General features: G+C 32.9%; 1 protein-coding gene and 1 long non-coding RNA gene across 8 annotated transcripts in view; both read left to right on the forward strand.

The window, feature by feature from the left end:
• The window catches only part of LOC130662397 (uncharacterized), a 72,426-nt gene extending 57,897 nt beyond the window's left edge, over window positions 1-14,529 (forward strand). Inside the window, exons 1-9 of one of the 6 annotated variants that reach the window (XM_057461259.1) lie at window positions 3,335-3,544; window positions 5,183-5,263; window positions 5,730-5,970; window positions 6,130-6,263; window positions 6,436-6,697; window positions 9,307-9,540; window positions 9,843-10,040; window positions 10,264-10,460; window positions 10,602-14,529. In XM_057461259.1, coding sequence (XP_057317242.1) covers window positions 3,503-3,544; window positions 5,183-5,263; window positions 5,730-5,970; window positions 6,130-6,263; window positions 6,436-6,697; window positions 9,307-9,540; window positions 9,843-10,040; window positions 10,264-10,460; window positions 10,602-10,721 — 1,509 coding nt within the window. In that variant the 5' untranslated portion in view covers window positions 3,335-3,502 and the 3' untranslated portion in view covers window positions 10,722-14,529. Of the gene's footprint in view, window positions 1-3,334; window positions 3,555-4,550; window positions 4,570-4,921; window positions 5,264-5,729; window positions 5,971-6,129; window positions 6,264-6,435; window positions 6,698-9,306; window positions 9,541-9,842; window positions 10,041-10,263; window positions 10,461-10,601 lie in introns of those variants that run through there. The other 5 variants (XM_057461261.1, XM_057461262.1, XM_057461260.1 and 2 more) reach the window with 5 other exon arrangements.
• LOC130662404 (uncharacterized) lies at window positions 6-3,204 on the forward strand. Of its 2 annotated transcripts, XR_008989007.1 has the most exons (5): window positions 6-968; window positions 1,050-1,214; window positions 1,857-2,032; window positions 2,198-2,281; window positions 2,437-3,204. It is a non-coding gene; the product is annotated as an uncharacterized LOC130662404 (long non-coding RNA). The 2 variants fall into 2 exon arrangements; XR_008989006.1 differs by having other exon boundaries at window positions 6-1,214.
• Window positions 14,530-15,177: the final 648 nt, after the last annotated feature.

Here is a 15,177-nt window from a genome sequence, read left to right on the forward strand (position 1 = left end):
AAATTTCTAAATAAAAATTTTTGGGTTTTGACGGGCCATTGCTGACGTCAGCGAAATTTTTAAACGTTATATCTCCTTAGGCGTTTGTCGAAAACATATGATCCTACACATTATTTTGATCAGCGTTTTAACCTTTAAACATTACAGGCAACGAATAAACTAAACTTCACCAATTTTTTTTGTATCTGCACTGCTGACGTCATCAAAAAACATCTAAAACAACCTATTTTCCATTGTCCTTCTGACTAAGTGGATTTCTCCACGGGCCTTATCGACTAGTTTATATATAATACGTTATAATATGTTAAATTCCAATCATTTGTACAAAATCTGCTAAAAAAGAAACATGCTTTTTTAATTAAAGAAAATAATGAGATCCAAAATAATTGAATTATGTCAAAAGGATGATATTTCTAGTTTTAAATTTCGATTAACTTCTATGACTGGCATAGCACATTCACATGCTTCATTTTCTTTTTATATGGATGTCTTTTGTATTCTGTAATTTTCTGTTCTAGTGCATTGTTTAAAACACATTTGCAGCTGTCAACTTCAGGGGCGGATTTAGCTATGGTGTACTGGTGTAAATACACCAGCAAAAATTCTGCTCAAAAAATTAAGGTGTATCTCTGTGAGCCTTTTGCTCTCAGATTTTTACGCCCATTATTAAACTGAACTAGAATAACGGCCGCCAGCGTCTGTCGCGTATAAAACTGATATTCGTGTCCCGCCCCCCCGCCGTTTGGGTTTCGTGGTCCTGTTTTTGTGTCAATTTAGCCGAATGCGGCTGTTTCATCCTGCGAAATTTTTGATATCCTAATCGTTACCGGCATCAGTATTTACACCAGTTCAACTGGTGTAAGCTGCGCATTCTTATGGGCAAAAAATATCCTGGTGTATTTCTCTGGTGTAGCCAACTGGTGTAAAATAAAAATTATATGGCATGACGATCCAGGACATATATTCAGGTGAGTGGTCTGCAAACTTTCTCTTTTACGACCGCTGTGAAACAGGTCAGTGTTTTTTTTACTTGATTTATTTCTTCGAAGATTTGGAGCGAGATGTAAAGTAAAGCACCATATTTCGACATGTGTTGGAGAAGTATCATTTTTGGATGCAAGACTTGGGAAGAAAAAGTTGGACTGAATCTCACAGACACTACTGAATGCTCCCTTGGTAAAATTTCCAACAGAGTCTATTTGTAGATGTTTAAGGTAAGAAATTTTATTTGTTTGCTTGTGTATTTTTTAATATAATTTTTAAATACAGAAATTGTAACTACCTACCTAGCTACTCACATGATAAGTTCAAATACCAGCAAGTAAAATTTCTGCAGATTGTTATGAACAGTGTGTTTTGTTTATATTTGAACTTTTATCTTTTATCTTCGATAAATGCGTCCAATCAATAGCTTAGACTTGTTATTATAGCTATATAGTTTATTTGTTTTTTGTTTTTTTCATTTTAACATTTTTTTTTTGCAGAAAACTTTGTAGCTAACTATCATCTATAAATAATAGAAAAAACATTTTTATTTAGATCTACTGGATCTATTGTTTATACAATTCTGTTTCTATTAATTGTTTGAAATGAGAGCCTTTGCTATGCTTCACATAATGTTGACAAAAAGATTATGGAGAACTTTCCTCGTAATGAAAGAGGACTTTTTGCATCAATATCTCCCCATCATGTTGTTGATGAATTTACAGGAAATAAAAACGTAGATAGGAAGTCATGTGTCATCAAGAAAGCCATTTATAATCCTAAAAATACAAGATTCTGATCTTTAATGAATATGCTTGCTCTTGCAACAGTTATTAGGAAAAATATTAAAACCATATACCCTCATGATATAGGTGACATCCATGGAAGTTTTAATAATGGGTTGATTACCTCAAGAACAAGTACAGAATATACGAGCGAATGTATAACCATTATGGGTGAGGTGAGAAAAATGCAATTTGGGTTATTTGAGCTAAATCACTTTGTATATACCTCCAACCACCATGAAAAAAGACAAAACGTTTAAAAGGTAAGAAGTAATTATTGCTTGTTTTTTTAAAAGAGAAAGTTCTATACATTGCAAGTAAACATTCAGCTTTATTTCTTGGAAATAATTAATAATGCGTTAGCTACACATATTTTTATGTTGTACCCAAATATCTGCAAGATTTTACATATACTTGCCTTGCCATAGTGCCAGTAACGACCAGTTTTCTGTGAGAGATCTATATCAACGCTACGACGAGTTAAGACATATTCAAGAAACTTGATGACCCAGGTATGTTTCTACAATATGACGTTGCGTATTAGGGAGAATGTGACATTTTTAATCTTGTCGTATATATCTTGCCAATTGATTTATTGGGTTATCTGTTTTGATTGTGAAACACCACATTACGTACATTTAATTATAATTTTGAAACTTTTTTTCAGGGTCAATTTAATGGTTTGGTGTTGCTAAATATCCACAACGAGATGAGAATAAATTTAGATGACATAATCGATATGCTGGTAAAAAATAAAATGTTAAATATCCTGAACGACGGTTAAAAGTGTAGCAGTCTTGATAAAAAAGGAATAAATCTTGTATATTATTATCTGTTGCTTAAATGTCCCCATATATAAATTCCCTAGAAGTAATAAGGCATGACATCAAAATTTTTAAAAAACAACATTTTAATTACTCAAGTTGTACAAAAAATATTCAAAAATATAATCTTCGTCAGCTAAAAAAACATTCAAAATTATAATCTTCGTTATTACTCAAGTTGTACAAAAAATATTCAAAAATATAATCTTCTTCAGCTAAAAAAACATTCAAAAATATAAAAAACTAAAAAACCCACTATATACCTACTTATCAAAGATAAGTCTGAAAGATGATTTTAAGCTATTTTAGCCGTTTAAGGGCGTTGCCCTGGACCCATTGGGGGACGCCCCCAAACCCCCAGTTGTAAGATCTTCTCTTTGAGGCTTTTTTACACCAGTCAAAAAAAATCCTAGATCCGCCCCTGAACTTTTTTTTAATACATCAGTAATGTAATTGGAGAATTAGTTTGTTGAGTAGATGCAACTTTTGCACACATCACTGCAGCATGAAACTGCTTTAGAGGTTGTCTATTTACAATAATTACCACCCATAGCATTATGCTATGAAATGGTCTAAGTCAAGTGAATTGACCAGGCATTTAACATCTACTGACAATGGTATGGTTTCCTAGATCTGTGCTGTCAGTCTTACACGATGTTTTAGAACACAAAAACTCCACAAATAGCTTGCCATTATCAGCATTCCTAAAGAGATAGCTTTGTGTGAACTTAAATACTTTGGTCATCTTCAGAGAATGTACAAAAATTGGTGTTCACAACTACATTGAGTGATATTTTTACAAAATGGCCATCCACAACTTCATTAAGTGATGTTTTCACAAAAGATCTCAAAGACCTCAAAAAGAACTTGCCAAGGAACGGATAGACTGACAAAGGGCAATTATACAAAATGTGCGATCAACCAGAGGTGGACAACCATTCTAAAAGCTGGGTAAGCTACGGTAAGATTGCATGGCCTAAATTGTTCCTGTTAAGCTGTCACTTCACACATCGATCGTTTCAAAAAAAATCGTTTCAAATCGTTTCATTTTTTAATTAGCATAGTGTTCAAATTCGTATCATGCTTTTAATTAGCATGATACGAATTTGAAACGATTTTAAAGTAATGTTTAATTTTTTGAAATCGTTTCAGATCGTATGGAAATCGTTTCATTAAAAAATAAAATCGTTTCATAATTTTTTAAGATTGTTTTATTATATTTACTTGAAATCGTTTCACATACCATAATTCGTTTCAAAATCGTATCATTATGATCGTTTCAAAATCGTTTCAAGGTGTTTCTTTTACATTCTTTTAACATAAAAGAATAATAGAAATTATTAATCTAATAAAGGTCTCTCAATAAAACCTACGCGCTGTCACATAGGTTTTCTATCGCTGCTTTTTGTTCTTAAACTTTTAAAATGCGATCTCAAAAAGCATTTCTATCACTGTTCTTCGTTCTTAAATTTTTTTTCATCGCAATATTTTCAATTTTAAAGGAAATTGTTAGTTTTAAGAAAAACTGTTTTTTTTTAGTTTTGAAAAACTGTTTTACAATATTTGCGATAAAAGATGTTGTTGATGATGTCGATGTTGTGTTGAATAAAAGAAAGAGAAACAACAATTTGACATTTATATATAAGTTTAATTGGTTTTTAATTAGTTCAACATCGTTTCAAAATTCGTTTCAATAACCTCAAAGACTTTTACATCGTATCACAAATAATATTTTGACAATCGTATCAAATCGTTCAGAATTTTTTTTTAATCGTTTCAAAATCGTTTCACAATCGTTTCATTTTTACGAAGTTTATACAAAATTGTTGCTCAAATAAAATATGAAACATTTAATTCGTTTCATGATACGATTATGAAACGCTGTGAAAAAAACATTGAAACGATTTCCATACGATGAAAATCGTATCAATTCGTATCAAAACTGAAACGATCTTGGAGACCATCCCTAAGCTACGGTAAGGTTGCATGGCCTAAATTGTTCCTGTTAAGCCTGTCACTTCACGCATTCTGTCTGTGAGTAGTTCTAAGGAGACATTTTAAAAATTTAAACATCAGAATATTGCGATAATAAAGTCTCAGGCAAATTAGTGTTTTTAATAAGCTTTATGAACTGTACCCTAAGGATATACTTTTTTCACACATGATCTATGAAAATCACAAAAAGCTAACAAAACAAACAGTTTTGCATAATTTTACTTTTTGTTAGCTACTAATATACATTATAGTTGCATGGTATTATTGATATCATCTGGGTTGTCACATCTCCCTAAAACTACTCATATATCTCCTAATTTAAAATCATTCTCAATACCTAATGAAAACAAAACTTCAAATATCTAAAAGTTAATTTTGTTATCAACTGTTAATACAAAAAGCAGCGTCAGTTCAAAATATATACATTATACATTCTGATTTTTAGGAATTATTATAAAGAAAAATAAAGCTTAATAGATATCAATAATTTCTCAGTTTTCCTAATTACATTAATTGAATGTGCAAAATATTTTGGGAAACTTTCTAATGATGATTATCAATTGTTCTGATGTGGATGTGGATTTTTGTTTTCAGTGCTGTAGTATTGGTATGGTGAAAATCTTGATTGACTCACTGACCTTGTACATGCCAATTATAAGTGAGGAAGACAAAAAGGTATACTTGAAATTTACATTATAGATATAATATATATATATAGTACTTTTAAACTCAAATAGAGCAATCTGGTTGTACCAGATTGCTCCAATTGTAAAAAATCTTCATTATTAAAAATGTTAGATCCTCTAATAAATGATCTTCCACATATTTATGTATCTCCAAGTATCTGTAAAATTTATCAAATTGACCAGGTACAAATATCGTTGGTGACACTAGTTTAATCGAGGTAAGAGATTTTCTCAGACTTTTAAATGTGCATTCCCTGCCTACCTCCCCCTAATTGTTTTTTTTTCTGAAAAGTTAAAGATAAACTGCCCGGGTGCTTAGAGGGCTTGTTGTAAAATATGAATTGTCAATTTTGTGGAAATGAACTTTAGCCATTACGTTTACTTTGACACGCTTGGGTTATAGGGAATGGCCCAAAAATTAAAAATTAATAAATCATAGTGCAAATCTCTTTTAGGATTTGACGGCCATGAACATCAGAGAAAATGGACGAACAAGAATTTTGAGTTTCATCTTCAGTTGCCTTCACAACATTGGAAAATATCCTGCTAGTAGAAAATATTTTGAGTATAGTGACTGTATTGGAAATCTGGTACCATTTCTTACAGCTATGACACAAATATTTTCAATGAAAGCATTATTAATACTCTCTTATTTGATCGATGAAGAAAACAATCACGTGATCATGACAAACAAAGGTACTTAAGCTGTTATACGCTTATAATTACTTTAAAATTCTACTAAAATTTAGAGACCCATACCTCTTGTTTCCACAGCCCTCTTCCGAGATAACACATGACATGGGCCCAAAAGTTTAAGTTTGGAAATGTTTTAAAAGAAGAGCGTTATGTGTTTAGACCCTATCAAGTTGATTATCAGCTACCTGCGGAGTGCTATTAAATCAAAAAACCATCGTTACTTGGGATTTAGTTTGAGTGAATTGATCAATGGGTTACGACTGATTGCTCAAAATGATGTCAACAAACAGATTGTAAGATGTTTTTGTACACATATGATAAAAATATTCTTTGTGAACTTTATTTTTCATTTTCAAAATGTCCTCGATACTTGATCGACAAAGCAATCTTGTAAGAATTTCATGAATTTTATATCTGCACAATGTAGTGCATGTGAAAAGTCACGTGGATACTTTCTATCTTAAGATTGGTGAAAATGGAGGTATTGATGTCATTGCATTAGCTTTTGAATTTCGTCCAAATGACAAAGAGGAAGAAGAAAAGGAAGTACTAGAATCTTGTAAAGCATTATGGATCCTATCATTTCATGACAACAACCGAAAATTGATTTGTGAAAATAATGTCATAATGAATCATTTGCAGAAAATAAAAGGCGGTAATAATAAAAGTCTTGGAAAAGCTGCTGCGGGAGCACTATGGGAGTTGGAAGAGAAATACGAAAGAGAAGGTACAAGCTTTACTAAGGTTTTAAAACTTATACCATATATCTTTGTGTAAAGGTGGGATACTAATACTTTATTGCAGCGAATTTTTTCGATTTGACCTCAATTCTGCGAAGGAAATATTTTAAGTAATTTTCTTTTTCGCGCGACTTCTTTGTGCATTTAAATTGTGGGTATCTTTAAACTTACTGCACAGGGATCCTCTTTTTTCTGCAATTTTAATACTCATTTACCCTTTTACACGTTTGAAGCGGTTTTTTTGCCCCGGCAATGCGTTACTTATCATTCGAGAACAAGCTGTGTGCGAAAATAAATCCATTGTGTATTTTACGAAAAGTTTTGTGTATTGATATCTCAAGGCTAAGTTTACACGGTCGATATTATGTCGTATCTAATTTAATTATTTGTCAAGGTTCGACAAAAGTATAAACTGAAACATCTAGGAAATCAATTAAATCCAGCATTTTTTGTCGAACTTGATGCAAAAGATTGGCAGGCATGGATTTTACGGGTGAACTTTTGTCCAACTTAATAGAATTTCGTGTTCACATTATATAAAACCTAAACATTTTTCATTTCCAGTAATGTGTACCTCGAAGCACTCTTTACTTTTTAATAGAGCAACAATGCGTTTACATTATTAAGCATGCTTTAAATTTATAGCATGCTTTTAAAATTCTAGTGGGGGCCTGCCCCCCCCCCCCCCCCCCCTTAGTTTCGCAGTTTCTTTGTTACTCTTGCATTTTATATGAAGTACGCGAAACCTGCTCTTTAGTCTGCCAAGCGCTCCTCCCGTAACTAAGCGAGCTCTGCTATATCGTCTCTTATCTGTCAATACTACTTCCCCGTGTGGTTTAATAATCCAAGAACGCATAGAAAATGCTCCGTCACATGGAATTAAAGGTGGAATCTCAGCATCATCTATAATTTGGGATACATTAGGTATTACCTGCACATATGTTATGCCATAGATCTATTGATTGAAAATGTGTGGAATCATGCGTTCCCAGGAGCTCCAATTGATACCCAGATACAACGATATTTTTAGCATCAACAAGTGCCATCAATACGATTGAAAAGGGGACATCTAAAGGCGGTGATGCACGATCCGAATTCGACAAATTGGATCGTGTGTCATGTAAAAATTGTATGCTTTCGATATGAAAAATAGCATTAATAGAGGACGTTTAAAAACATCATGTCTTCAAAAAAAATAAAAGAGAATTTAACGAGATTTTTTATCAGTGAATGGACGTTGGAAAAAACGCTGTGGAGAGCTTATTAGCAGAAGATATCCAAAGAAAATTAAAAAAATCTTTTTGCTCTAATCGATATTCGTTTATAACATAGCACACACACCAAAATTAGGTCTTTTATGCAGCATTGTTTCGTCCACATACGACATTTCTAATGTTTTCTTAAATATTTAGTGGCTGAAATAATAACTACTACAGCAGCGAGTTCAACTCTGTCTTCGCTGTCTTAAGACATTTTATTATAAAAATAAATATCAAAAATCTGTTCTCGTGTATTACCTGTCAAGTTTCGAATTTATTTTAATGCTTATTATAAATGACACAAATCGAATTCGATTAATTGGATTGTGTATTATCGCCTTAATAGGCAAATAAGAGCCGTCGATACGTAAGATGCGTAAGGGAACAGCCATTCCGATCCAAATTCAGACAAACTATTCGCATAAACGTCCTTAGTTTTCAAATGAATTTTAAAACATGAAGCAATAATCTTGCGTTACTCGTAATGATGTGAGCAAGTCAAATGCTTGTTTTCTCTGTCGATAGACTAGTAGCAACAGGGAGAAAAATCTTCGTAAAAAATTGCTGTTCTTCGTTTTTGCTGTTTGGTATACAGATAAAGCAGCTAAAGTAGGCGTCTCCGATTTATATCAGCCATTCCATTCCTTCAATTAAGTTAAGTTCAACAAGCATCACGTATAAATACAAAAGTCAGGTTTTACCGCTCTTTTGCTGCGCTTAATAGTATTAAATTAGATACGACATAATAATCGACCGTATAATTTACATCTGACTGGTATCACGTGTAAATTAAAGAAAAAGTGATAGTTTTGCAAAGTATGGTCATCAGGGTTCAGACAGACCCTAGAAAACCTGAAAAAAGTCTTTTTTAGAAAATTTCAGGGAAACCCAGAGAATTTTTTTTTCACAATTCAGGGAAAACTCAGGGAATTTTGTTTTTACAATTCAGGGAAAACCCAGGGAATTTTTTTTGTCAGCATTACCACCTTTTTACCTTTTAAATCTGTTTGAATCTAATTGATCTTTAAGAATCTTAAATGGGTTATAATTTTACCTATTGATGATCCCCAGCTGTAATATTTTGAATATGGCAAGTTATGTACTGTTTTCAACAAATAAATGCTGGTCTTATATCTGACCATTTTGCCTACTTATAATTGCTCAGAGAAGAAAAGTGCCAAAAGCAGGTTAGTTTCAGGGGAAGATGCCTTCAAAACGACCAAAAACTCAGGGAAACTCAGGGAATTTATTTTGTCAGCTTTTGTCTAAACCCTGGTCATGCACAAAACAAGTATGATTTAAAGTGTAAGGTCAGAGTTGATAAATTTATTCGGTAGATGTCGACAAGAGTAAAACAAAAGGTCATATCATGATTAGTTATCAATGGACATACCAAAAAACCATGTTGCAAGTAAGAGATCAGCTGCGAAGCAACGGCTACAAAGTTTGGATGGATGTTGATCAGATGGGTGGATCTACCTTGGAAGCTATGGCAAAAGCCGTGGAAGGTGCTTGTCTTGTAGTAATAACAGTATCTAGAGCATACAAAGAAAGTGCAAACTGCAGATCAGGTATATTTTTGTTTTGAATGTACGCCCCAAGTCCGCATTTATCTCCTGTTGACGATTAAATTCACAAGCAAAAACGTTCACAAGAAAGGTGCTCCACCGTTGAAGCATTTGCAAATGGGCCTAAATAATATTTCGCGTTGCAAAAACTAAAAATATTCTTTAAAGGAAACAGTTGAATCTAAAAAAGAGGATTTCCACTAATTTGGAAATTCAAAATTCTGTAATATTTCGTTAAAAACTTTCGCAATAAGAGATTTGAAGTTCTCTCCCAAAAGATTTACTGAAAAAAATTTTCAATATAGAGGCTGAGTATGCGTTCCAGCTACAGCGTCCCATAATACCGCTAATGATGGAAAACAATTACGTTGCTGACGGTTGGTTAGGTTTTATCGTTGGTGCAAAGTTTTGGATAGATTTTAAAAGGGAAGAAAATATGGGAGATTCGTTAGAAGCGCTTCTTCGTGAAATAGAGGCACAAATCAATAAAGACGTAGTTAAAGGTACGTCTGTCTCGGGTGGTTATTAACTTTTAAGTTTTTTCCTTCCCCTTACACTTTATTTTCTATAATCCCATTACATTGCGATAAATACCCCCTTGCTTATTAGTTTTCAAATATAAATTCCCATACGCTCATTAATTAAGCTCCACCCTTTTAATAATTAACAGAAAGATTAATATATGCCTGTCACAAGAAAAATAATGACATTTTTTAATATTAACAGACAAACAAATCAGCGTTGTGGAGTCTTCGCTTCCTCTACAACAACAGCAGCCATTAACTTCGGTTGTTAAGTCTTGGTCGTCAAAAGAAGTAAACGAATGGCTAAAAAACATAAAACTTGATCACTTATTACACGCGACCGTTAAAAATGATTTGGATGGATCCGTTTTGGTTCATCTTCACAACCTGAGAAAGGAGGTGACATTTTTGTCGTCGTCGTCGTTGTTGTTGTTGTTTTCGCTGTCGTTGTATTCGTTGCTATATTCGTTGTTATTGGCGTTGCGATCGCTTTCTTTGTTTTTGTTGTTTATGGTTTAAATACCGATTCTTGTATTTCAGAGTCCTGACACCTTTTTCCGCATGCTGAAAGAAGATTTAGGATTAAAGAAATTAAAGAATCTGTTTACATTTGCAGATGGTTTGCAAGAGCTGTTAGCCAAAGCAGCAAAAACAATTTAACTACAACTTTCAAAAGTGATCAACGGCTTCCAGTGCTAAAACATATCAGGTGTTGAAACTACCATTTGCAAGTTGTTATCCTCGCCAGCGAAATTTTTTTTAGAAATATTACACAAATGTGAACGACCAATTCACTTTTTAATAGATTTCTTATTTTTTTATTTTTATTTACGGTGATACAGTACAAGTGAGATTTTTTAAAAAAAGTTAATTTAAAGATAATTAACTCCTATATATACGGAGGTGTGGCACTCAAGGGCTAAAATATGCTGATATCAGCAGCAAAAATCTGAAAATCATAAGGCAGAACCACATTTTTTTAAAGTTACCCAGGGTTCCTCGACGTTGTCCATCGCATTGGCTAGCGCTGAAACTTGTGAACGAGACGCAGTTGGAAGCTAAGGAATCGTGGCTTCGAACTGAAGACATGCTGAGAAATGCCATGAGTCGTGCAAGGGAAAGGAGAGGAAGTCTTAGTAATTTTTTTTCATTGGATTTACAAGAATTTGAGGTACCCCAGAATGAGAAGTAAAGAACAGAAACGCCTTTCTGATGTCTGATGATGAGGGATGGTCACATCTGGATAATATTTATTTTGTGATTTTAAGCTACCTAGCTAATACCATGCCAGCACTTCAGGGGCACATTTGTTATTAAATAATTAAGTGATAAAGTACAAGAGCTAAATATATTAGTTTTATGAGGCTAGCTATACAAGAGATTTTTCAAGGCATTCTGTCATTTTAAATAAAGATAGCTACTTCCTAGCAATTTGGACCTCCCATAACAGTGAACAGTCAAGACTTGAGTATATAGCTAGTTAGGTGTGCAAGGCATTGCATGTTGGTTAAATATGTTGTCACGACAAACAGAAACCTATATTTCATAAATAAATTTCTGCAAATGTTCAGGTTTCTTTTATCGAACAGAAACCTGTTTTTCATAAATAAATATTTGTAGATTTTCAGGTTTCTTTTATGAAATAACAAAATTTTGGAAAGTATAGCCAGAAGTAATATTCGCTTGGAGCCGGAAGACGTAAAGTCTCTGTCCAGGTTAAGACTTAGTAAAGGGTAAACTGTGTCATACGGAGGACACTTAGTGTAATGTGTTACAAATCCAGTGGAGTGCTTATAGCATAAAGGTATAATACATTTTTCATAAACCAACATTCACAGGACTTATGATGAAGCCTATTGTTACTTCTGCAAAGCAAATACAGTTGTTTAGCATTTTTCATTTTGCATAATAAGTTCCTGTAGATATTCAAAAATTAATTGTGAGTGGCACCAGGCTGAGCGATTAGTGCAAGTAAACGTGTTGCAGATCCAGGTGGACAAAAAAATAACTTCTAACAACTTTGTATTTATAGAGCTGGATAAGGTATATGGTCCTAAACCTGGGACACATTTTATCTGTTTGAATTATTTTAAATCCTGAGAATCACTTTGAATGTTATCTGTACACATGGCTTGTCAAAATAATATGCTTTCAAAAAAGGTTTATCGGAGTCCCCAAAAATGGCTAAATTCAGGAACTCAAGAACTATAATAGTAGCAAAAAAATTTTTTGGGTTCATTTCATCAAACTGGTCTAAAAACATATAATACTAAGTTTCAAGTCATTATTTCAATTTTTACTGAAGTAATAGGACTTTTACTTATTATGGTTTTAGCATAGTTTTTCATACTGCTGACACCAAAATGGCTGCACGGACTAATCGGTTTGAAGTTAATTTATATTATTTTTATAACAACCTTTTTCTATTTATGTGTTTTTATTTTCCTGCAAAAGTTGTTCCATAGCTTATGTATATCACATTATGATAAGGACGAAAAAGTTACTGTGCGACATGGGTTTTAAACCTTATAAATTTCCAGCGAGAAATTTGAAAACTAATAAATGACAAAATCGCAAAAGTTCATCTTAAAAATTTTCAATTTTTGTTAATGTGAAAGTAATCCACTTGAAAAGGTTTCTGAGGTTTTTTATGAAGAAATCTTCCATATTACCCATATGGGGTAACTTGATGAACAATGAGATTTCCCGCAGGTGTTCTGTAGTATGTGTTATATAATTTTAAAAACTGCGATGTAATTTTCCTCTTAAGTTTTGATTTTAAACCCAGCTAAAAAGCTCAGCCTTGTCCTTTCATACTTAGTCTAGCTAGCTATAGCGAAAAAAATTAATATTTAAACTTGACCTATTTTACTGAGTATTAAGTAATAAATGCTAGTTTAATCCTTAATGTAGCTGGGTAGCTAAGCTACCTGTAAGAACAACATAAAACAACGTCAAGGCTGTTTTCTTTTGTAAACAAACCCAGTGGTATTTTTGTAATAAGTACCAAAATTTGTGTGCATTTCTTGCGGTTATGAGTGTAATCAAAGTGCCCTGTACGTAAATCCTAAAAATTTATGTCATTGGCTCACTCTTTACGAATGACACCACATCTGTAAGAACAACATAAAACAACGTCAAGGCTGTTTTCTTTTGTAAACAAACCCAGTGGTATTTTTGTAATAAGTACCAAAATTTGTGTGCATTTCTTGCGGTTATGAGTGTAATCAAAGTGCCCTGTACGTAAATCCTAAAAATTTATGTCATTGGCTCACTCTTTACGAATGACACCACATAACAAAAAAAACCATGCTTTGCTATTTCCCTTAACCTCTACCGAGATTTGGTTGTGATATATATCAGAATTAATTGTCTTTAACCACCGTTTCAGACGGGAGATCGAAATGCAAACAGATTGGTTTGGTAATTTAGCTGTGTCTGTTAATTACCAATTATCAAAATAAACAGGGTGGAAGATCTTAAAATGATTCTTCAAAGTATACTTCAAAAAGATGTACTCACATCTTCTCGTTACAAAGTTACAACAGCCTTAGTGTGTTGATAAAAACTTGTAATTTATTTATTTTTCGGTTGCGCTTCCGCTTGAAGTACTTTATTGTTCAAAATGTTTGCGGTAAGAAAACTTTGCGGTTTCGCAGTAATTTCGAAAATTAAATTGCGCTAAATATCAGGTTTTATTGCAAACCGTGAAAATAAATTTCTTGAATCTTTTAAACTATCTTTAAGTTTCAAACCGCGAAAAAAGCGATATTACAAACTGCTAAATGATTTTTAATTTAAACTACAAAAGCAACAAGCCTAAACAAAACAGAGACAGCAGGAAATTTAAATAGACAGAACACGCATGAGTTTCTTAGCAACCATGTTGTTTTTTAAAAAATATTTTTTAAATTTGCTTAAAAATAAATTTCGCAGAAAATATCTATTTTCTCTTGCTACGTACATAGTTAGGTCATACAAAGTTAACATTTTCGTCCTCAGACCTTTTTAGGATAAAAGTTATGCCATAGTGAAATTTGACTAAAATTTGCTTTTTACTTTGAAATATTTTAAATCGCTCTAAATTCCAAGTTCTAGATTTCTGGTTCAAAGTTTTCAGCCTATGTAAAAGGATAGAAAATGATCTAATCAATAGATTAAGAGTCGATAGAATCTCTTTGCGGCACGTTATCCATGAACGTTTCGTGCTTCAGTACGGCCGAAACAAGTCTTGTTTATCATTATAAAGACGCAGCATTAATCTTGGTTCCTGTTACTACAACCTTGCCATATTACATGTTTACGCAATTCAGCAAAAACTAAACTCTACGTCGAGATGTATTTGTTAAAATTATTCTTATTCTTATTATGAATTATAATATAAAACAATGTACAAAGAGTTTTTATATCATATATTTATTTGTGCATTCTGTAAAAATTTACAATGTAAATAAATATTACCTAAAAAGTGGTATTAATTTTAGATTTCTTCATCCTTTCAAGCATAATATACTTCAAATTCACAAAGCTGGAAAGGAAATTCGCGGTTGATAAAACAAAGTTCTCGCTGTAAAAGGTTTATTGAGCTTAATTTAAAGTGCAGAAAATGTATTATATGCAGAATTAAACTCAGCTTATATATATATCGACTGATTATAGCATAACACTGAAAAACTCAATATTTACACAGCGTACCAAAATATAAACATTCGGAAGTGTCACGTGATTATGGTTATACTTTGCCGAGCAGATTGCATTTCAGCTTACCCAAACTTTTATCGTTTGCTATAAGTTGACAGAAGTTTAAAGATCCTTTGCTCGAAAATTTAATTTGCAGATTCCATATGATCTACAGTCCCGCGAAACGCTTAAATATGTATTTTCCAGGGCCCCGCGTCCAGAGTCTCGCATCTATTGTCCCGCGTCCCGACTCAACAGAATGTCTTGCGTCTCGCGTCCAACTTTTCCGATATGCCGGTCGACCTCATTATTTTTGTGGTTTTAGTTTTTTATACCATGAAGTTTTACAATGTATCGTGTCGGCCACCGTAATAACAAAAATGTGTCAACACACGTTAAGTTTGCCGCGTAATTTCCTGTGCACCTGATTTTGGAC

Source organism: Hydractinia symbiolongicarpus, chromosome 10, assembly GCF_029227915.1.
Source record: "Hydractinia symbiolongicarpus strain clone_291-10 chromosome 10, HSymV2.1, whole genome shotgun sequence".
Taxonomy (NCBI): domain Eukaryota; kingdom Metazoa; phylum Cnidaria; class Hydrozoa; order Anthoathecata; family Hydractiniidae; genus Hydractinia; species Hydractinia symbiolongicarpus.